This window comes from Lemur catta, chromosome 12 (genome assembly GCF_020740605.2).
Source record: "Lemur catta isolate mLemCat1 chromosome 12, mLemCat1.pri, whole genome shotgun sequence".
In the NCBI taxonomy this organism is placed as follows: Eukaryota; Metazoa; Chordata; class Mammalia; order Primates; family Lemuridae; genus Lemur; species Lemur catta.
In genome coordinates, this window is record NC_059139.1 from 27086274 (window position 1) to 27108400 (window position 22127).

Sequence of the window (22127 nt, forward strand, 5' to 3'; positions counted from 1 at the left end):
AAATACTGTATCTAAGTGTCCCTGTAAAGTATTTTGTAGATGTGGATAATATCAACAATCAGTTGACTATAAGTAGCTTACCCTCATTTTATATATATTTCATTTTATATAATATTAATATGTATAAGTGCATGTATGTGTATGTATATCTCATATTGGTTCTGTTTCTCTTGAGAATCCCAACTGATACAGACCTGATCAGTATAATGGTAATTTTAACCCTATGTTAGTGATTGATTCTGAACCAGGCACATGACCCACGTTGAATCAGTGAAATGTGAGGAAATTTTTATCTGAAATTCTAAAGTTCTGCCTTGTAATTCTGTGAGAGCTTCTAGTGGTGACTGCCTCTCTCTTCCCCTAACAGTAGTTTCCTTACATATGAGGCTTGGAATGGCTGCTGCCATTTTACTGTCAGGCTAAAGATGAAGCCAACACACAAAGACAGAATAACCAAGAAACTTCCAGAGAAACAGAGCATTGAATCCTGCCCTACCTCTGGGATTTGTTTCCCAAAGCATGTATTTCCTCATTGTTTAGGTTGTAGCTAGATTTTTTGAGAACTATAGCCAAAATTATTCTACCTAATGTGATGCTTTCCCTTAACATAAGTTCTTCAGGACATTAAGAAGCTAGTGTGGTTGATCTTCCAGTTGACATTCATGTTTTGTGTGGGTATGGTTTAAAATTTTTTATTAGTGATTATAATCCTTAAAAAAAGCCTTCACTAAGAATTTAACACTGGTAATAAAATCCAAGTGTGGCTTTAAATAGAATCTCTTAAAAATTAAATGCCAATTATTTGTAATGTTTTCAATGTATCCTATTTAATTTGGATTGGAATTATTAAGATTTTTAATAATCCAGTGAGTTTCTAATGAACTCTATCTTTAAATGTCATGTCCCCCAAAAAGCACAGAACTTGGGAATTAGCTTATATTGCAGCAATAGTGCAAGACTCTTAGAATTAATTTATATGGTAGTTATATCTTGCATGTAATATGGATATTATTAAAAATGCTAAAGAAAATAGTAAAATAGGGCTTCCCACAGAATAAGGAAGAAGATTGATTTTCTGGAGGGTGGGGGGAAATAGTTTCTTGGAAAATAAAATGAGACCTCAAGAACCTAAATGCCGCAGCAGTCTTTCTGTTCTCTTCCAGAAATTTATTCTAGAGTTTAAATTAGGTAGTTCTTGTTATTTAAAACCCCTGTAATTATCATATCTTTAAGTTTTCTAATCCTTCCACCCATAGCAGCTTTTAACTACCATTTAACACTCTCATTCCTCCCCACCCCTGCAATGTAAAATTCAAAAATGAATTGCCAATTGTTTTTCTAGACAAAGGTAGAAAGTTACATTAGATTAAAGTTTTATTCAGCTTGGGTTTAAATAAAGACCCCTGGAAATCAATAAGATTGAATTCTTGCTCTACCCCACCAATCTCCTCCAAATTTGTCTAAGACAATGTCACTATTATCAACCAAGTCACCCTTGCCAGAAACTGGAAGGCATCATCTTTCTCCTCTACCTCTTACATCCAATTCTGTCACCTAGTGCAATTGATTCTACCTCTGTAGTGCATCAAAATGATCCACTTCTCTTCATTTCCCCTGTCCTCACACTAGTATGAATTACTTTATTTCTCAACCAGGAAAATAAATAGTCTCCCAACTGACCTACCCACTTCTCTTTCACACTTCTGCCATTCCATTCTTCTTACAGCAGCCAAAGAAAAGTTGTTAAAATACCATCTGATTATGCCACTCCCTTGCTTAAAATGAAAGTTGGGTAACACTTATCTGAAATATTTGGGACCAGAAGTGTTTTAGATTTCATATTTTTGGGGATTTTGGAATATTTGCATATGCATATTGGGTTATCTTGGGGATAAGACCCAAGTCCAAACACAAAATTAATTTATGTTTCATATATACCTTGTACACATAGACTGAAGGTAATTTTACATAATGTTTTTAATAATTTTGTGCCTGAAACAAAATTTTGACTACATTTTGACTATGACCTGTCACGTGAGGTCAGGTGTGGAATTTTCCACTTCTGGCATCTTATTGGCACTCAAAAAGTGTTGGATTTTGGAACATTTCTGATTTCAGATTTTTAGATTAGGGATGCTCAACCTGTATTTCAATGTCTTCCTGTCTCACTTCAGATAAAGTCCACAATCTTTACCGTGGTATCAGAGTTCCTGCTTGATTTGCCCCAACTAACATATACCCTTGTTGTAGTTTGTTCTTTTGGTTGCAAGCAACAGAAACAGACTCTGGTTTCAGGATAAAGATGCAGCTGACTACGAAGGAAAAGTTGAATAACCAAGACTTAGAAAGGTGATGAAACCAAATCTACCCCAGGAATCTCAGCAGCAGCTGGTGTATTTGTCTTTCTGGAGTGCTGCCATTAATGTGATTAGTCTTGTCTCTGTGCTTTTTAAACTTTCCAATTATCATAAGAAAGAATTTGATTGGCTTGGCCTTTATCAGATTTTTACCCCTGGATCTATTATCTACTCTCCAATCTATCTCCATGAGGGAAGTCTGTCTTCTTCATTAATGTATAATGTGTGCCTGGTAGGTTTTCATTAAATATTGAATAATGACCACCTGATAGAATAAATGAATTGGCATGATCAGAAGACTGGGTCAATTTATACAGACATGGCCAATGGGGGTTTATACCAGGGTTTGGGGGTCCATTGCATGGTTGGGAGGGAGGCAACCACTCAAGAGAGAATCTCCACTTCAACTCTTCAGTCTCATCTTGCTCCACTCTCTTCCCTCACACCAGGGGCCTTTGGCCTTCATTCACTCCTCCGAACTGCCAAGCTCTTTCCAAACTCATAGACTTTGCATATGCTACCTACTAACCTGATCTGTTCTTCCACACTGTGATAGTTTTAGATTTCTTGCTTCTCCGCTCCAATGTATCCTTTTTGCCTGATTTGTGCAAATATATCCGGGTCCTTTAAATATTTTTTTTCTTTTGTCAACTGATAATGTTAAGTTTGACAGTAGAGGGCACTAGAGAGACATTACAGGAGGGAAATGGTCTTTCCTGATGGTGTCCTTTCTTGGCAGGCCCATGAAACATGGGCAGCCTGCTGACACCAGGCTCCTGTCACAGATGCAACTTCTCTGACACTAGACTTCTATAATGCATGGCAGCCAGTAGCTTCTTCTGGCATCCACGTTGCACAGTTTTGTAGCAGAGTGCCTCCTGTGAGATACTCCCTACAAACAACTTTCCTTGGCACCCTAGAAAATAGATTTCTGGCAAGTTCCAGAGGATAAAGTTTCATCAAGTTCCACTCCTTTGGACCACAGTGACTTCTCTGCCATCCAGAGACCCATGAGTGTGAGTTCTCCAACAAGGTCTGGATCTATCCTACAGGTAATGGCTCCTCTACCTGTTATTCCTCTACTCTTTAGAACTTTCTTATCTTTTACTAGGCAATCCATTGTCACTCCCATCACCCATTATACTTAATAATTATTTATAGTAAAGTTCCCCTGTTCAAATTACCATGTAGTTTCTCTCTCCTGATTGGCCCCACACTGATATATTCTCCACCTGGCTAATTTTATTCAATTAGGTGTTAATATCATTTCCTCAGAGATGCCTTCCCTAATTCCTCAAATCAAGTTTTATCTCCTTACTTTTCCTTTATAGCACTTTTCACAATTTTAAAATTATACATTTATTCATGTGATTATTATATCTCTATTTTTTTCTACTAGATAATAAGGTCCAAGAGGGCAGCGATCATGTTTATTTTGTTTATTATTGCTATAATCCCAGTGCCTACCATAGTTCCTGATCCACTGAATTAAAAAGGTAGCAAATATTTAATGAGGTCCTACTATATACAAGTCACTGGTAACAACTAAAAAAAATAATCCCTATTCACAGGGAGTTGGCAAATTTATATGAGAAAATAAGACCCACATGAAAAGTATAAAGCCTTCAAGGGAAGGTTCTAAAGGGTCCAAATGGTAAGTACTTATAATTCAGGGACAATCAAGAATTTTATTTTAAAAAAGATTTTCATTTCTTATAAACATCCCTAGAAATCAATTTCTTCTTAGCTAATTCAATCTTATTCATTATATATCAGTAGAGAGGGAAATGGTATAAATAAGATCAATTATTTGTTTTGGAAGATATTTTTTGGTAGCATGATGGTAAATTATTAATTTCTCTGAAAATTATTATTTTTCAATCCAGCATTGTGTTTTTTCATTTGTTCTATGCATGTGGTTTTCCTAAAATAAAAGTAATTAACTATAAATTGGGGCTAAACTACTCATATTTCTTCTTTTCTAGTATGGAAGTTCTCTTACTTTAAGCATTTCATTTAGTGTGCACTGGTAAGGTCTGGCTGTTATCTGTTTATCTCTGTGGTGAGGGAACCTTCTATAGGTGCATACTTCGGTGCGATCTGGGACAAATCACAGATTTATGTATCCTAAGGTTTGGAGGGGTTGATAGTTACATTATCTTCATTTTATTCATCTGGAAATGAGAGACTGCACTATATACTCTCACATCCCTTTCAATTCTTTTTCTGAAAATAAGCACATACCAGAGTATCAGCTGAGCAATAAGTCCCAGTGTTAGGTATGTGTCTGCTGAAAGTCCATGGTTATTTATTGCATCATTAGAATTGTAAATTTTGTTTAGAATATATACTTAGTGAGGTTTGGCATTTTAAGGTGCCAAAAGTCTATTAGGGTTTGATTCTTTAGCCCACCTTGATCATATAATGCAACCTTCCTGGCTTCCAGCTTCTTGATTATAAGGTGAACAATACATTGACAGGATAGCATGGAGCTTTTATTCAATAAATAAACATTTTTCTGAGTATTTATGTGCCAGGCAGTGTATGAGGCATCGAGGACACAGCACTAATACATGATTTCTGTCCTCCATATTTAGGGTAAATTGACACAGGAAGAAACTGGTGTTATAAAGTTAAGTTAGAAAGTTATTGTGAGGGCCAGGCGTGGTGGCTCACGTCTGTAATCCTAGCACTCTGGAAGGCCGAGGCGTGTGGATCGTTTGAGTTCACGAGTTTGAAACCAGCCTGAGCAAGAGCGAGACCCCATCTCTACTGAAAAATAGAAAGAAATTAGTTGGACAACTAAAAATATATAGAAAAAATTAGCCAGGCATGGTGGCGCATGCCTGTAGTCCCAGCTACTTGGGAGGCTGAGGCAGGAGGATTGCTTGAGCCCAGGAGTTTGAGGTTGCTGTGAGCTAGGCTGACGCCACGGCACTCTAGCCAGGGTGACAGAGCAGGATTCTGCCTCAAAAAAAAAAAAAAAGTCATTGTGGTCAATTACTTATAAATCACAATACATTATTTGCTATTTTTACTATTTTCTAGTAAATAGAAAAACCACCTTCCATAAGAAATAAGATAGGATGGAGGTTATTCAAGATATACTGTGTTAAACTGAAAAAGGAATAAACAAAGTTAAAGATTTATTTGACCACAGACAAGAAAGCAATCAGGGAATGCAAAGTGGAAGTCAGACTTGTTGACTGAGTGCTTTGAGACTCCTAGTTGAGATGAACTCACGCACAATTTGCCCCTTAAGGGAAGGTCTCCAGACCTATGGCAATAGAAATTTTTTGTAGCTGTAAAGTTTAGTATTATTGGGTGAGAGACGGTTAAAATACTTTAAAGGTGAACTAGTCAGGGGAGGTCAAAGATAAAACAAACCTGACTGCTAATATTCAGATTTAGAAAAGCAATATTCAATTACGTAGACTGGCAACGCCACCAGCGTTTGCAGCTCTCCACCCAGACGCAGAACCACCTATTGGAAACTCGGATGTGCTACAGCAGAGCCCGCAGGGTTTCTATTTCTGACCAGGGGATTATGACCATTTCATTTTAGCAACCTCCTTACTGGAAGAGCAAAGCCAACAGTACTCTTCCCAGACCCTCCCTCCCGCTCTGTCGATTACCGCGGTAGCCCTAGACAGACACGCGAGGGCGGACGTCAAACCGCATCCTGCTGGCCAGACACAGCCAACCCGCCTTCCCCGCGCCCTCTGGAGAGAGCTGACTTCCCATTGGGCCAGCCTGGGGGCATGGCTGGCTCCCGATTGGTTTAGAGAGAGGCGTGCCTCTACGTCACACCGGTCGCTACAGGCTCCTAGCTGCTCAGGATTGTGGGAGGGTGGGAGAAAGTCCCGGAGGAAGAAAATAACCCGGAAAGACCTTTGCCGGCCTGGGTCAGTCCTTTTTCCGGAGTTGATGTCTCCTCCCACCAACCATGCGGACTCCGCCCCCTACCCCGCCCGCGCTGGGGGATCAGGTGATCTCAGGCCGGCGCGGTCACGTGGGCTGGGGCGCGCCCGCCTGTTGTGGCCATGGCTGCCGCGGGCCCTAGTGTGGTGAGGCGAGTGGAAGAGCTCGGGGACCTGGCTCAGGCCCACATACAGCAACTTAGTGAAGCTGCCGGTGAAGACGGTGAGGGAGCGGAGGAGAGGGAAGTGGGTGGCGCGAACAGTTTTACTGGGCTGGCGCTCGAGGGCTGTAAAAGCTGGCGGCGGTAGCGTTTGGTCCGTGGGGGTCCCAGGCCGTAGCTCTCCCAGGTCTTGCGCTCAGATCGCCGCTGCGCTGTCGTTTGCCCGCTCCCCAGAACTCACATTGCCAAAGCGTTACTGCAAAATACGGCTTAGAAACCGTATTTTTCAGAACCCATGAAAATGTGTCACGTAAGCGTATCTCAGCCAGGTCTTTGCTGTCGGGTTTACCTGTCTCAGGGATTGGGAAAAGCGTAGAGTCTGAATAACAAAGTACACGTGAAAGTTTAAATTAGTAATAGTGGTTTTGCATCCAGGAAAGAGAGATAGGCATGTGTAAGAGTCCTACCTTCTCATTGCTGCGTTGTAAATTTCCGTTTTATGTTTTGGATTTAAAACTTAACTGTAAACAGTATTCTACAGAAGAGATTTACATTGGTTGTAATTTAGAGTATTCTTTCGCATACATCTCAGTTCTCACAAGGGCTCTGTATTAGAACACTTGTTTTGGAAACGTCTAAGTTGTTTCTTTAGAAAAAACTGGCTTAGGGGATTACCTCGATCTTCTGATTTTAAGTCTAATTCTCTTCCTTCTCAGCTGCCTGTGGGTTCTACATTACTCCTTTTTGAGTTTTGAGTCATTACTACAGATAGGTTTATAAAATTCTTGTGGACTGACTCATTGTCATCAGATTTGTAGGAAAACAGTGTTGGAGTATTTTCCAACTATGCAAGCAATTGAATAGTTCTTGAATTTATTAAAGAAAGTCTGTGATAAAAATGCCCTCATTTCAGTGAAGAATCTTTGCTGAATTATCTTTTCTCGGGATTGTGTTCTTCAGTGACCCACAGACCACCCTGAAGCTTTTTTTTTTTTTCTCGTTTGTGGTAAGTGAATCCCAGGCTTCACATGTAGCTATTACTTGGAAGTGTATCTAAGTTACCTCTAATTCCATTTGAAGCAGTCCAAAGAGATCAAAGAATTTTTTAAGTTATCACAGAATCCAACAGCCATTCTCATTTTCCTTGGAACAGTTGTTTAATCCAGTTTGGAATGAGTGAGGGCTGGAAATAAAAGTCAGTGGTGCTGGGGGGGGGGCTCGCTCCTGTAATCTTAGCACTCTGGGAGGCCCAGGTGGGAGGATTGCTTGAGGTCAGGAGTTGGAGACCCACAAGAGGGAGACCTGGTCTCTACTAAAAACAGGAAAAAAAATTAGCCAGGCAACTAAAAATAGAAAAAATTAGCGGGGTGCACCAGTAGTCCCAGTTTCTCAGGAGGCTGAGGCAGGAGGATTGCTTGAGCTCAGGAGTTTGAGGTTGCAGTGAGTGATGATGACGTCACTGCACTCTAGGCGGGGCAACAGAGCGAGACTGTCTCGAAGAAAAAAAGTCAATGGTGCCATATACTGTATTTTTGTTTGGGGGCTTTATACTTCTGAAAACTTGCTACAATGATCCATATTATGAGCTATTAATCAGCATTAAAATCAGTTTAATCTTATTAAAGTATTAACTAGCATGATTTTCTTTTATGAAGTTTAATTAAAACAAGATTTGCATGTATTTGAATTGAACTTGGTATTCTTTTCCCACACAACAAAAATAATACACAAATTCAAAATCTGCCCTTTAATGTAACAACTATATATTTATACTAGGTTATAGGGGTTTAATATCTCCCATTGTCTTTTTCAAATTAGATCATACGCAGCCAGACATTATTCCTTCTAAGAATGCTCTCTTTTATTTCTGGCCAATTTTTTGTTCATTTATTTCTCATTGTACAAGCACATTATGTTTACTATCTGGAAGTATGCCATGAGAGGAACTTTTTCCAGAGATTATTAAGAATCACTTTCATCTTTTGCCTGGCCTATCGTTTGACTAAATAGTTCTAGTAAATTTACTGCATTTTTATGGGCTTTTCCAAAATGTGAGCTGTGTCACACCCACCCCCTACAGTAATTATGACATGAGATCATGTGACATACTACTTCAGCAATGGTTTAGTGAGTACAATGAAAGTCTTTACATTTAAAATAATCTGCAAGCTAAGAAGACAATATCAACACAGTCTAAAGAAGCACCTAAGGAGTGCCATGTTCCATACAATTTCAGTTAATAGTAGAATCTTTTTTGCGGGGTTGTATGGGTGTTACTTCTGGACTAGGGGTACGAACACAGTGCTAAAGAAGTAACTTTCAATTCAGGTGAATAGTAGATCTTAAAGTAATCAGAATCCAGTCTACCTACAGGTAGATTTGACTTGGGAAAACTTAAGGTTATCATATGATTGCCAGTGGACATAAACTGCAGGTGCTTTCTCTCCAACATTGAACAGCTTATCGGTCTATGTAACTTCTGAGACTGGATCAGGTGGGCCTTCAACAAGTGCAACATTGTCTGTTGGCCAGTGAGGAAAAAATGGTGTATATTTCAGAAGGGAGGCATAGAGGGGCAAACTCAGGGACTTTAGTATTTTGATACCTCAATTTGACTGCATGAGGTGATACAGAAGGGTGTGTAGTACCTTGGAGTGGACACATAAGAAAAGGTAAAGTGATACAATAAATTAAGAGATTATGACATTAGAAAAAGGGAAAAAGATTAGGAGTCAGTGAAGAGGGGGGTGAATTGTGATCCTTGGCCATATTAGAAGAATTTAGTTCATTTTCTTTTAGGTTTTAAAGAAATGGGGTAATTTATTTCATTTTTAAGTTTTTAAGGGAATAAAATACACAGATGCATTATGTAATTTTAATTCTAACAGCTAGAAATACATTATGATAAAGTTATAATTGCTCAGAGTGTTGATATTTTATGAGGCATTTGATTTGGTCAATTGTGTTCTTTTAGAAAACATTTACAATTAAATTTATGAAATTATAAGTTTTCAGTGGAAACCCCTTCTCTAGATTTATGTATATTTGTAGTATTCCAGTGAAAGTTTTTATTTAAATATTAAGTGCATCAACATCATAAGAGAAGTATTATGAGAATACAGACTGCATTCAAGAAATGGCAACAGCGAATCTAGAAAGTTTTCAGACTTTTGCTTTCCATAATAAATGTATTTAATTAGGATTAGGCATTCTGATATATTTTATATTTTAGATAAGATATTATTACTACCATGCTGTTTATCCATATACCATAATTTTCATCTCATCATTTCATATACATAACTTTTTTTGTTTAAATAGCATTCTGAAACTATGTGAAATAATTATCATGTTTTTATTACTTACAGATCACTTTTTAATTCGGGCCTCTGCAGCACTAGAAAAATTGAAACTCCTATGTGGAGAAGAGAAAGAATGTTCAAATGCATCAGATCTTCTAGAACTTTACACACAGGTACTGAAATAGATGTGGACACTCTATAAGGGCAGATTTAAAATGTTAATTTGTTCAAAAAACTGTATGTATAAAGCATATAGACTTGGAACTTTGATGCCATGTACAAAGAAGTAAGATTTATGAGGTGTGTTGATAAGAAAAGTCAGGGAAAAAAAATCTTCCAGATAACAGAATTGCTTCCATTTAGAGATAAAAAGCAGAATTCTAGTGCATGCAATATCTAAGTTCTTGATGGTTTCAAAGGAAGTAGGGGATTCTATAAGGGCCCTGATTATTATTTTTTTTTCCTGATAGTTTCCTTTCCTTAAGATTCTCAACGTGGCTCCCCTTTCTAGTATCATGCCTGTCCATGAGATTTTTTTCTGTTCCTCCTTTTTTCTTTTATTTTCCTTTCAAATTCAGGCCTCTGTGTGGACAGTACCTGTTTTCTTGGTTTTCTGGAACACTGCTGAGACAGGCTGACATCAAGAAATATAATTTCATTATAGTAACTAACATTTATTTAGCACTTTGTAATTGATAGAGTGTTTTCGTATGGCCTTTCTTGATCATTAAGGGATAATAAAACTGAAATGGTTATAGGAGTAAACTTAGTTAAGCTTCCAAATTGCCCATTTGTAGCGTTTACATGCCTGGCACTGTGCTTTCCGTTAGAAGGTACATAAAGACAGTTTCTGCCTTCAGACTTCATGGCTGAATGAACCTAACAGCTATTCACAAACCCCAAATAACTGTTACAATTCGGCAGGTACTTTGCTTTACTTTCTTTCCTTTCAGAAAGCTCCTGCTTTCTGCATATGGTGGATAGCACCTCATTTTTTTTCACCTGGAAATGTTCTAAATATTTTAATTTACTTCCTAGAATAAGGCAAAAGACCTAGAGATGCAGATTTAAATTTCCCAGGTCCTCTTGAACCCTGTTTATGGTTCTAAATCAACAGATCATCTTCTGTAGGATGATGATCTCTCGTTCCTGGCTTAGGCCTTCCACACAGTAACACTTACCACTTCAGGATCACTAACCGTGTGCTAGGTAATGTTCTTAGTGCTTTACATATGTTAATTAATTCCAGAATTTAGAAAAGCATTTAGTCCAATTTATCATTTTACCAGTGAAGAAACTAAGGCTCAAAAAAGATAAAATTGGCTTGACCTTGGTTAGGTAGTGGTTAGTGGTAGAACTGACACTAGAACCCAGTTTCCTTAGTTTTAGTCCAATAGAGTAAAAAAAGAAAAAGGACTTGAGAATTTCAAGATGCCAGACTAGTGTCTCTAGTATTTAGGAATGCCGGGGACTGGGGACTTAATGTCTGAATTGCATAATGTTGATGGTATTCTTCCGCCGTTAGGTGGCAGGGTACATATCCCCCAAATACTGGCTCTACATTTGGAAAAACATAAATCGTTTGAGGATTCAATATATAAAACTATAGGTAGTAACCTTAATTTGATATAGCAGGCACTTAGAAACTTTTCAGGGATTATACATATATAAATAGCAAAGAATATAAGTATATTTTTCATAATTTTATATAATTAAGTTCTATTAATTAAAACAAATCTCTTTTATTTTTGGAGGGAAACAAAATTATCATTAATTCAGTACTTTAGCAAAATACCTATGAAGTTTTCTACAAGGTCTGTCTCAAATTATGTTTACAGCTAGGTATTTTGCCTATTTCTGAAACTTAAATACTGTGCTAAAAGACTTAAATGTCTAATAAAGCGCCTATATGTGTAAGATTTAACTGTAAGAGTTATCCTTCAAAATGTAAATCATTTATAGGTACTTTTTTCTCTTTTTCTTTAGGCTATTTTGGACATGACGTATTTTGAGGAGAACAAGCTAGTAGATGAAGATTTTCCTGAAGACTCTTCTTCACACAAAGTAAAAGAGCTCATCAGCTTTCTTTCAGAACCAGAAATTTTAGTTAAGGAAAATAGTATGCATCCAAAAGTAAGTTTTGCACTGCCAGAAATTATGGTGGAATGTTGCTAATTCTTGCTATCAGGCTTTTTGGAGTCTATTTTTTTCTTCTTGATTGTATCTTTGTTTGTGTTTTAAATTAAGATTGAAGGAGGGAGATATGAGAGCTCAACATTTCAGACCAATGTCACAAATAAAGTATCATATTTTAATAAATGTTTCAGAATATTTGCATAATTTGTATAATGAGATTGTAATTGCAGTACCCAATCATTTTCTAAACATAGATACTCCCATTTCTGTTCCCTTTACTTTTGCAGATGCTGTGTTTTCTTGAAGGTTACTTAATCTAATTACCACATCTGTTGTTCTTTTTATAGTCTTCATCCTTCTGAACATTTGCTACCTTTCTTAGTATTGATCACCCCCTTCCTGCATGCTTCTTGTCTCTTTCTTCTTCTTTTTTTTTTTTTTTTTTTTAAAGAGATAGGGTCTTGTTCTTCTGCCCAGGTTACAGTACAGTGGCTTGATCATAACTCATTGTAATCTCGACCTCCTGGGCTTAAGTGATCCTTCTACCTCAGCCTCCAAAGTAGCTGGGACTACAAACGTGCACCACCACACCCAGCTAATTTTCTTCCCACTTTAGCCTCCCAAAGGGCTGGCATTACAGGCGTGAGCCACCAAACCAGGCCATCTCCTAAGAAGTAAGACATCCTCTCTTGCTCTTTCCCTAGCAATTACCCTCTTCCATTCTAGAAACATAGGCACTAAAGTTGAAAGAATAACCTGTAGGATAATTCACAGGATGTCTCTTTTATCCTCTGATTATCTGTATTCTGTCTTTGCTTGACAACTTATTCACATGCTTTTTACTACTATCTTTATTTAGGTAATTCCAAGATGTGTATCTCTAGGCAGTCACAGTGGCTAACACCTGTAATCCTAGCACTCTAGGATGCCAAGGCTGGAGGATCACTTGAGCTTAGGAGTTTGAGACTGGGCGGTCACAGTGGCTCACACCTGTAATCCTAGCACTTTAGGATGCCAAGGCTGGAGGATCACTTGAGCTTAGGAGTTTGAGACCAGCGTGAGCAAGAGGAAGACCCTATCTCTACTAAAAATAGAAAAAATTATCCAGGAGCAGTGGTGCACACCTGTAGTGCCAGCTACTTAGGAGGCTGAGGCAGGAGCATTGCTGGAGCCCAGAGTTAGAGGTTGCTGTGAGCTAGGCTGACACCACAGCACTCTATCCCGGGCAACAGAGAGAGACTGTGTCTCAAAAAAAAAAAAAGAAAGAAAGATTTATATCTCTAGTCCTAGATACTCTTTCGAGCAAGTAATTTCTCATCTTTAACTGTCTGCTGACTGTTAATACTGAGATAGATATCTTTTTCATTCACTATATTTATCAGGAAAGGCTAACTGTGAAAACAAATCATCCCAGGATTTAAATGACATACTGCCATAAAAGTTTTGATTTCTTAAAATTATTTTTGTATATAGCTTTTCAATAGTTTATTCTAGCAGTAATAGAAATAGATATATTCTTGCATCAAGTAATGTATTTCTGAGAAGTTATCTTTTTAATCAGATTGTGACTACTTATATTTCAAATATATTAGGGTAATATTCTACTAAAAGATTTTAAAAATTATTTTGTAAAACTATTTGTAAATTTAAGTAGTTATTTTAATTTTCATGTAGCAATAAACTTCCGTATTTCTAGTTGATTCAAAGTAAAGCATTCCTCTGTAAGCAAAGGGCACATTTTGTGACGTGAGAGTGTTTTTAATTGCTGAGTTTTTGAAATTTAACTTCGACTTTTATAAACATCGAGTTCTCTTTTTAGCTATGTCTTTGTGTTTCAGCACTGCAATTTGCTCGGGGACGAGCTACTGGAATGTCTCTCTTGGAGACGAGGAGCCCTACTATACATGTATTGTCATTCTCTGACCAAAAGAAGAGAGTGGCTCTTGAGAAAATCTACTTTGCTTAAAAAGGTAAAAAGGCATTTCTTACACATTTTTGATTGTTGATATTTATAGGTTGCAAAAAGCTGTCTTTGCTATAATAGTAAGAATAGTAGAATCAAAGGGTCTGTCTGGGTTTGTGTTCTAGATCTTTCACTTACTAGCTGTGTAGTCTTAAATAAACTGGGATTGTTTTGAAGACTAAATAAGATAGCACATGGAAGCACTTTGTAAACTGGGAAGTTCTACCTGCTTTTTTTTTTTTGAAACAGAGTCTTGCTATGTTGCCCGGGCTAGAGTGAGTGCCGTGGCGTCAGCCTAGCTCACAGCAACCTCAAACTCCTGGGCTTAAGCGATCCTACTGCCTTCAGCCTCCCCAGCAGCTGGGACAGGCATGCGCCACCATGCCCGGCTAATTTTTTCTATATATATATTTCAGTTGGCCAGATAATTTCTTTCTATTTTTAGTAGAGACGGGGTCTCGCTCTTGCTGAGGCTGGTCTCGAACTCCTGACCTCAAGCAATCCACCCGCCTCGGCCTCCCAGAGTGCTAGGATTACAGGCGTGAGCCACCACGCCCGGCCTACCTGGTTTTTTTAAGATCTGGATTTTTATTGTTTTAAATATAAAATAAACTATATCAATTTGTAAGCCTTTTTTGTTTGTTTGTTTTTGGCCTAAAGGAAACACTTGGTTGGGAGCCTGTGTCAGCAAAATGCTCCTAAAGAACCCACATGACCCTGCTCTTAGAAAATTGTGGCCCTCTGATTCATCTTTCCTATTCTGACCAAATGACTAAATCCAAAGACGTAGGTCTTAGTATTGTATCACTAAGGATTTGAAGTTGTGTTAAAGTACACGTAGTTTAGGTGGGATTGGAAATGGAAAGTCATACTTTCAGATATGAAAGTTTGATCATAATATTTCTAAATTATAAGTATATACATGTTTTTAATAAATTATTATTGAACACATCTTTATTATCTTTATCCTTTTTTCCTCTACCATCTTTGACAAGTATATTAATGAAATATGTTCTTGGTTAACATTTTTTTTTATACTTTTACTAATTGGAGTATTTGAAGGTGTATACTTACATTATGAAAGTCTTGGAGTGGTGGGACCTTATATCATTGAAATGTAATAGTCATAAGCTATATGTATCATACATATTGGCCCATTTTTTTCTTGAGTAAAGAATGGAAAACAATTAATATTTGAAGTTTATACAGCTCTGAATATAATGCTTTTAATTCTTTGGCTTTTACTTTCATTTAGTACCTTGTTGATGGAATCAATTACTTGCTACAGATGCTAAATTATCGGTGTCCTATCCAGTTAAATGAAGGGGTTTCTTTCCAAGACCTAGATACAGCTAAATTACTGAGTGCAGGTAATGTGATCTCTTTTTAAAGTTTTATAAGTGATTTAAGTCTTTTTAAGGTTTTTGGAAGTTTTATTAGATTTTACTCTGATTTAAATAAATTTCAAGCTCAATTATAGACAAAAAAGTAATAAAAGGGCTTTTAAAAAGTTAGAATCCTTTTATGTAATATAGAAAAGTACTCCTAATCTCTTCTGTTTAGTAATTTTGGAAGAGTTATGTTATTTTTATGTATTTTACATCCCACACAGCCGCAGTCAGCATTTTATGAAAACTAGGTTTGGCTACTTGTAACAGACTGGAAGTAATTTTTAAACAAAGTAGACATTTAGTGATCGTTCACATAGAAATGGTCTAGAGCTGGTACAGTTGCTCCATGGCATCATTATGTTCTTTTTTTCCTCCATTATCTTTAGAACAGAGCCCTTCAGCTTCAGGGGGAGGCACTTTATATAGAGTACAATATAAATGATCCTTTCCAAAGTTACGTGGCATGCATGTAACTGTTCACAATACTGCTTCCATTCTCAGTATCCCAAGATGCTCTTGGAGCTCCTATCTCACCTGTGTTTCAAGCTACAGGAATGGCACAAGGGAATTTCTTTCAGCCAAGTCAGCTCTTTTAGAGCAGCCTTTTCAGAAGTTTCTTATGACCTCCATTTTACTGGCTAGAATTTAATCAGATGACTTTACTATAAGGAAACCTGGGAAGTATAGTCCTTAACCTGATATATTGCCATCCCAAATAAAATTAAGGTTCTTTACTAAGAAGGTGGGGGGAGAATGAATTCTGGATGGCAACTATAAGTTTCTGCCACAAACATCTATGTACTTGAAAATTCTAGGAACTGAATGTAGATCATCATTTGGGTTTTAGACTGGAATGTGGAGAGAGAAGAACCACTTACTTTTAACATCTCTTTATAAGTTGAGAAACTGAGGTCCAGCTTAACTAGGTGACCTGCTCAATGTCACATAGCTGCAAGTGACATTAGATCATATGTGTGAACTTTTCCTCTCTTATACTTTATCTAAAAATTTGATGGGAAAAAAATGAAATATGAGGAATAATAAAAAAACTTATTGGGAAAAACTCTAGAATTTTGATTCTTCTTGTTTCTTTGTTAGCCTCTTTAGGCTTTTCCTTCCTATTTAAAAACATTTCATAGATAAAACAGAGTGATTTAAGTGTCATTAACATGGTGTCCAAAAATTGTTATTTTTCTATTCATTAAGAGAAACGCTTTATCCTAAAATGACTTATTGTGAATACAAAGAACTCCCTGGTGGGCATGACATTTTGACAAACATAGGGTGTTTTGATGTATTTATGGAAAGTATAGAAGGGATGTCTGGAAAATATCCAGCCATAAATGTCTCCATTTTTCATATTACATGGCTGGATTCTTTCTGGACAGCCCTCATATATTATATTAGTTATTAGTTCTTCCAGATAACAAATGAACCAATTAAAGGCATTGAAAATGGCCTTTTTAAAATCTCCTCAACCCACCCAAGTGGACTCTTAACCTGGGATACTGTTTAGAAGAAAAAGGCAGGAGTAGGCATTAAAGCTTATTTAGAACAAAAGAGAGTGACACATATCACCTATTTTCCTCATTCTCCTGTTGCTAGCTATAAGGTAAGATACTCTCACAGCCTGGAATTTTTCCTTCAGGAGGCATGTACTATTGGTGCCTTCTCTTCTTATCATTCTTTGAATTTACTAGCCTCTGGTTTCAATTACTTCTTCAACAAGGGAATCAAAAGAGTCAGAGTCTTAAATCATTTTCCAGGAAAAAAGAAAACAATATAGGCAGCATTGCAGTTTTGCCACAGCCCTCAGTCCTCTTATGGTGTTAGCTTCTTGTTCTCATCTAAAGATTGCTCTGCCCAAATGCATCTCTCTGAAGATGATTAGATTAGAAGCAAGGCAACCTGCTTTTATTGGCTAAATTACTCCTAATACTCCATTGGAGAGGCTCTAATTATTTTTTGTTAGCCAATCTAAACTGTAATTCTGAATAATTCTTAATATTTAGGGAGAAAAGTTCTATATGTGGCATCAGAATATTTTTGTGGCCAGATTTTGGTGATGTTATCTAATTTTAGGTAAAACAGTATATAATTTTTGTTTCTTTTTCCAAGGCAAGATAATCATACTGTTGTTTAGACATTACCTGTATGTCATTAAATTTTCAGCTTTCAAAAATTACCAAATGTATACAATAAGCCCGTGTACCTCAGCTCTGAGCCTCACTCTTCCGTAAAGTGAGGCCAGAGAATTTTAATCTTTTGGACATGGACTTATCAGACAAAGAGCTTGTAAAAATATCCTTGTCAGATTAAACCTGAAATCAACTAGGGGAAAATCAAAATACTGTCCAGCTTTTACACCCATGGTTTATGCCCGTTTTTATACCACTGAGGACCCTCTCTCCCCTGCAGATCTGAACTGATATCACTAACAGGTAGGAGTGTGGGGGGGTGATGAAGAGAGGTTTATTAATGGGTACAAACGTACAATTAGAAAGAAGGAATAAGTTCTAATATTTGATAGTAGAGTAGAGAGGCTATCGTGAACAACAATGTACTGTATTTTTCAAAATAGCTAGGAAAGGACTTGAAATGTACCCAACACGGAAATGATATTCAGATGATGGATACCCTAAATACTCCAACTTGATCATTACACATTCCATGCATGCAACAAAATTTCACATGTACCCCATAAATATGTGCATATATAACTTAGCAAATATTTTTTTTAAAGTACAGATTTCTGTGTAAACCATGCAGTTCTGATTCAACATATGAAGCCCAGGAATCTATTTTTAATAAACATCCTAAATTGTTATGATATAGGCAGATTTAGACATCACTGCCCCCAGAAGGTGCCAGTCTGGCCACTTCTTTCTTGTGAGAAAGTCACCTTTCTGCCCTCTCACTTGATGGACTATTCTCTTTCTCCATCCCCACCCCCACCCCCCATGTCACATAGGCCCTTACACTGTCACATGTGCATTTACCAAGGGCATGCACAGTGTAAAGTGTTTTATTGAAAAACCGTGCTGAGTATTAACAGAAAATATCAGGGAAAATTTATAGAAGCAAAGAGCCTCTTTCTATAGAGTAGTGGACTCCTTGTAGGAATAGAGAGGAAGAAAGTACCTAATTTTTACCTTGGTCATCTCTTCCTTTGATATTTTAATGCAGTCGTTTTGAAAGTATTCTATGGACCAGCAACATCAGAATCACCCTAAGTTTTAGGAGTTAGTTTTAAAAGTTGCAAATTCATAGACCCAGCCCCATACCTGAATGTGAAACTGGGGTGAGGAGCAAGCAATCAGTATTTTAGTAAGTCCACAATGTAATTCAAATGCAGGCAAAAGTTCAAGAACCACTGTTTATCATAACAGCCATTCATTCTCTTTCTAGAAATACTTTCTGGTAGGATATCTCTGTATCTCAGTCATGGGTTACTCTTTGTTGCTAATATAAAGAATGAGGTTAACCTAAAAAGTGGGGCAAAAATTGTTTCTCAGATCTCCCTTAGGAAGACATTTCTCACCAAAGCTTCACTTTGTGGGACATAACTTCAGTTCTTCCTCCCAAAGTTCTAAGCCTGTTCAGAAATTCAACTTTCCTTCCATTTTTGCTTCTCTCTCCTTGTTTTCCTACACTGGTCTTTTTAGGAATAACTAGACAGAGTATAGGATCACAAAATAAAAAGGATATACATTCAGTCAAATGCTATATCTAATAGAAAATAATTCTGAATAATATCCAATGCTGTATCTAGCCTTTTCTTTGAGTTTTATGATCTTTTAACTACAAAGGAGTAAAGTAAAAAGAAATGATTATATGTAAAATGCCTTGTACTTACTAAGTAAAATTTGTTTTATACATACAAAGCATAATATAGTGTAGTCTATCATGTTTTCATGAATGGAAGTCTCAGATTCTACTCTTCAGTGGATATTTTTTTACTGGTGTAATATGTTAATGAGTCAGCTATTTTGCTGAACTTGTTGTGTCTCTTGTTACTATTTACAAGCAGAATTTGAGATGAAGTGAAGGTGAAAACTGTGGGGACAAACTCTAAGATTTTAAAAAGGTTGCAGTAGATTAAAAACAGAAACTACCACAGTATTGAAAGTTGAATTTCTAGTACCATCCATCATAGTCATTTCTTTTGAACCATATTAGGTGAGCAGCTGAGATTACGATGCCCATTTATTTCAGGTAACCTTTTCTAATCACAGAAGTATGTTAGAATAAATCACTTATTTTTAACACTTCATAGTTTCTAAAACTCTGATACATTTTTATTTTATACATTCCTTAAGAAACTGCATGAATTAAGTAGAGCCTGTGGAATCCTCATTTTTTAGATTTATAAACTGAGACTCAAAGAGCATTGGTGACTTGCTGAAAGTCACAAAGCCAGTAATTTATGCCCAGATGTTTTTGATTCTAATAGGTCTATTTGTCTTTCTACCAAATTAATATACTTTATGTACCATAAATGTCTAATTATATAATTGCCTATTGGAAAAACTACCCATAAGGAGAATGCATTCAATTTTCAATTAAAATTCTTCAGTGTATTTTTTTCCCAATAATACAAAGCATCTTAACTTCTTTAATAATTTATAATTGTATGGCCTCTTGGGCATGATTATGCATAATAATTTCTGTAGACACTTAGAGACATATAGGAGATGTAGGATATTTAACTGTAGCTATATTAATGATCTTACAGCATACCCCCAAATAAAAGTTGTATCCATGGATGGGATTCTGGGAGTTTATAAGTACTCTGAAATTGCAGAATTTTGGGTGTATATCCTGGATTAGATTAGATTCTCAAAGAAATCCTAAAGAGGATCCCAGAAAGGTTAAGAACACTTATCTAAATGGTTCTTTTAAAAAATGCTTTGATAGTACTCTGTTTTTCTTTTTGTAGTAGGCTTTTTCAGTAGGTGAAATAGAGATAAAAATACAATGAGGATTATATTAGTGATACTTGGCTTTTCCAAGTGGTTACTGTTAAATGAGAAAAATGCTTAATGACAAAAGGAATTTATTACAGGTAGTTAATAACTAGGGTTTCTTTTTAAACTTTTAATTCTAATCTGTCAACCTAAATGACTTTCCCAGGAATATTTAGTGACATTCATTTGCTGGCTATGATGTACAGTGGTGAAATGTGTTACTGGGGATTGAAGCATTGTGCTGATCAACAACCAGAAAATCATGAAGTGGATACTGATGTTTCTGGAGCAAGCTGCACTACACACAAAGAACCCTTGGATTTCCGAGAAGTAGGAGAAAAAATTTTGAAGAAGTATGTGTCTGTGTGTGAAGGACCCCTGAAAGAACAAGAATGGAATACAACAAATGCAAAACAAATTTTAAACTTCTTCCAGCATCACTGTAACTAGTAAGTTCATCTAGTTCAAACAAAAAAACAAAAAGACCCATAAAACAGAAAAGAAAGCTCCAGAAAAGAGGACATATTGACACTGAATTTGAGAATATTACACTGCGTAAAGATATACAGCATGGGTACCCTTCTTTAAATGCCATCACCATCTTTTATTATATATTCTTAGACCTGTAAAGCAGCAGTCCCCAACCTTTTTGACACCAGGGACTGGTTTCATGGAAGACAATTTTTCCATAAACTGGGGGAGGGGGGAGGTGTTGGAGGGGAACTCAGGCGGTGATGTGAGCTATGAGGAGCTCTAAATACAGATGAAACTTTGAGCCCTCGTCACTGCTCATCTCCTGCTATGTACCACCCCCCCCTTCCTAACTTTCATGGAAGACAATTTTTCCACAGACCAGCAGGTGCAGGGGTAGGGGTAGGAGGGTGGGACAGAGCTCTGAGGTCCCCCCAGTACTGGTTCCGGGGTTGGGGACTACAGCTGTAAAGGAATGATACTATAGTTTCTAAAATGGCTTGTATGTTATTCTAGCTCAGTTTGAACTACAGATGTAGTCCTGTCACTAATAATGAAGAGTAACCCAATTTAGCTTTACGAAGATTTTTTTTATTAGTTTAGATTATTTTTTTATTGTGGTAAAATATATATAACATAAAACTTACCATTTTAACCATCTTTAGATTATTTTTTAATCTTCTTGAAGTTTGCCATGCTTCAAAGATTAAAATCAAGTCACCTCATTGTTTTGATTATATACTATGGATATAAATGTAGGCAAAATGAAAGACTACGACTAATATTTAGATTCCATTTCCAGTAAGATAAATAATGAAAGACTCCACAAAGGAATCATTGTGTTTAATTATTTTGCCATGTATTACTAATTGGATTTAAAATTTTTCTTCTTTTAGATATTTTATAAAAATTATAAAATGATTTTCCTATTTTGTTTTAAAAAATGCATGGCTTCTCAAATGAGTAATGAAGATGAAAATCAAGTTAGGTTAGCCCACCATTAGTTCATATGTTTTTAGGGTACATCTTTTCATATTGTATAGAAATTTTAATATTTTTTGCCTTTAATAATAAGGGTGAGTGTTAAAGGCTAGAGAACCTAACTTGATACCTTTTTCATGGTCTTTCTGTCTACCTCAACTTCTGTTGTCATTTGGGGATGATCTTTCTGATATCTTGCTGATATCCTGGACTCCTGCCCCAGCGACTTTGTCATATTCCAGCAGTTTACTCCCATGGCTGCACCTTGAATGTCACCATATTGAGTTTCTCTTTCTGAAATCTTAAATTTCAGTAACTGATGACAACTCTTCATCTTTTCAGCTTTTTCACTTCCTTATTTTATATGTTTTTCTCCTTTGTGTGTGTGTGTGTGTGTGTGTGTGTGTATGTATATATATATATATATATATATATATATATATATATATATATATATATATATATATATATATGTTTT

General features: G+C 36.6%; 1 protein-coding gene across 1 annotated transcript; it reads left to right on the forward strand.

Moving 5' to 3' along the window:
- Positions 1-6355: 6355 nt before the first annotated feature.
- On the forward strand, positions 6356-20871 carry RIMOC1 (RAB7A interacting MON1-CCZ1 complex subunit 1). The gene is made up of 6 exons (XM_045565767.1): positions 6356-6500; positions 9807-9913; positions 11727-11873; positions 13715-13846; positions 15095-15209; positions 20364-20871. The coding sequence occupies exons 1-6, from the start codon at positions 6401-6403 to the stop codon at positions 20645-20647; spliced, it is 885 nt and encodes a 294-aa protein (XP_045421723.1). The 5' UTR covers positions 6356-6400; the 3' UTR covers positions 20648-20871.
- Positions 20872-22127: the final 1256 nt, after the last annotated feature.

Bases quoted from the DNA above. Each gene is read 5' to 3' on its own strand.
- RIMOC1 (XM_045565767.1), top strand. From the start codon at position 6,401: ATGGCTGCCGCGGGCCCTAGTGTGGTGAGGCGAGTGGAAGAGCTCGGG. The intron at 6,501-9,806 runs GTGAGGGAGCGG...TATTACTTACAG, and splicing joins TGAAGCTGCCGGTGAAGACG to ATCACTTTTTAATTCGGGCC. The intron at 15,210-20,363 runs GTAATGTGATCT...TGACTTTCCCAG, and splicing joins AGCTAAATTACTGAGTGCAG to GAATATTTAGTGACATTCAT.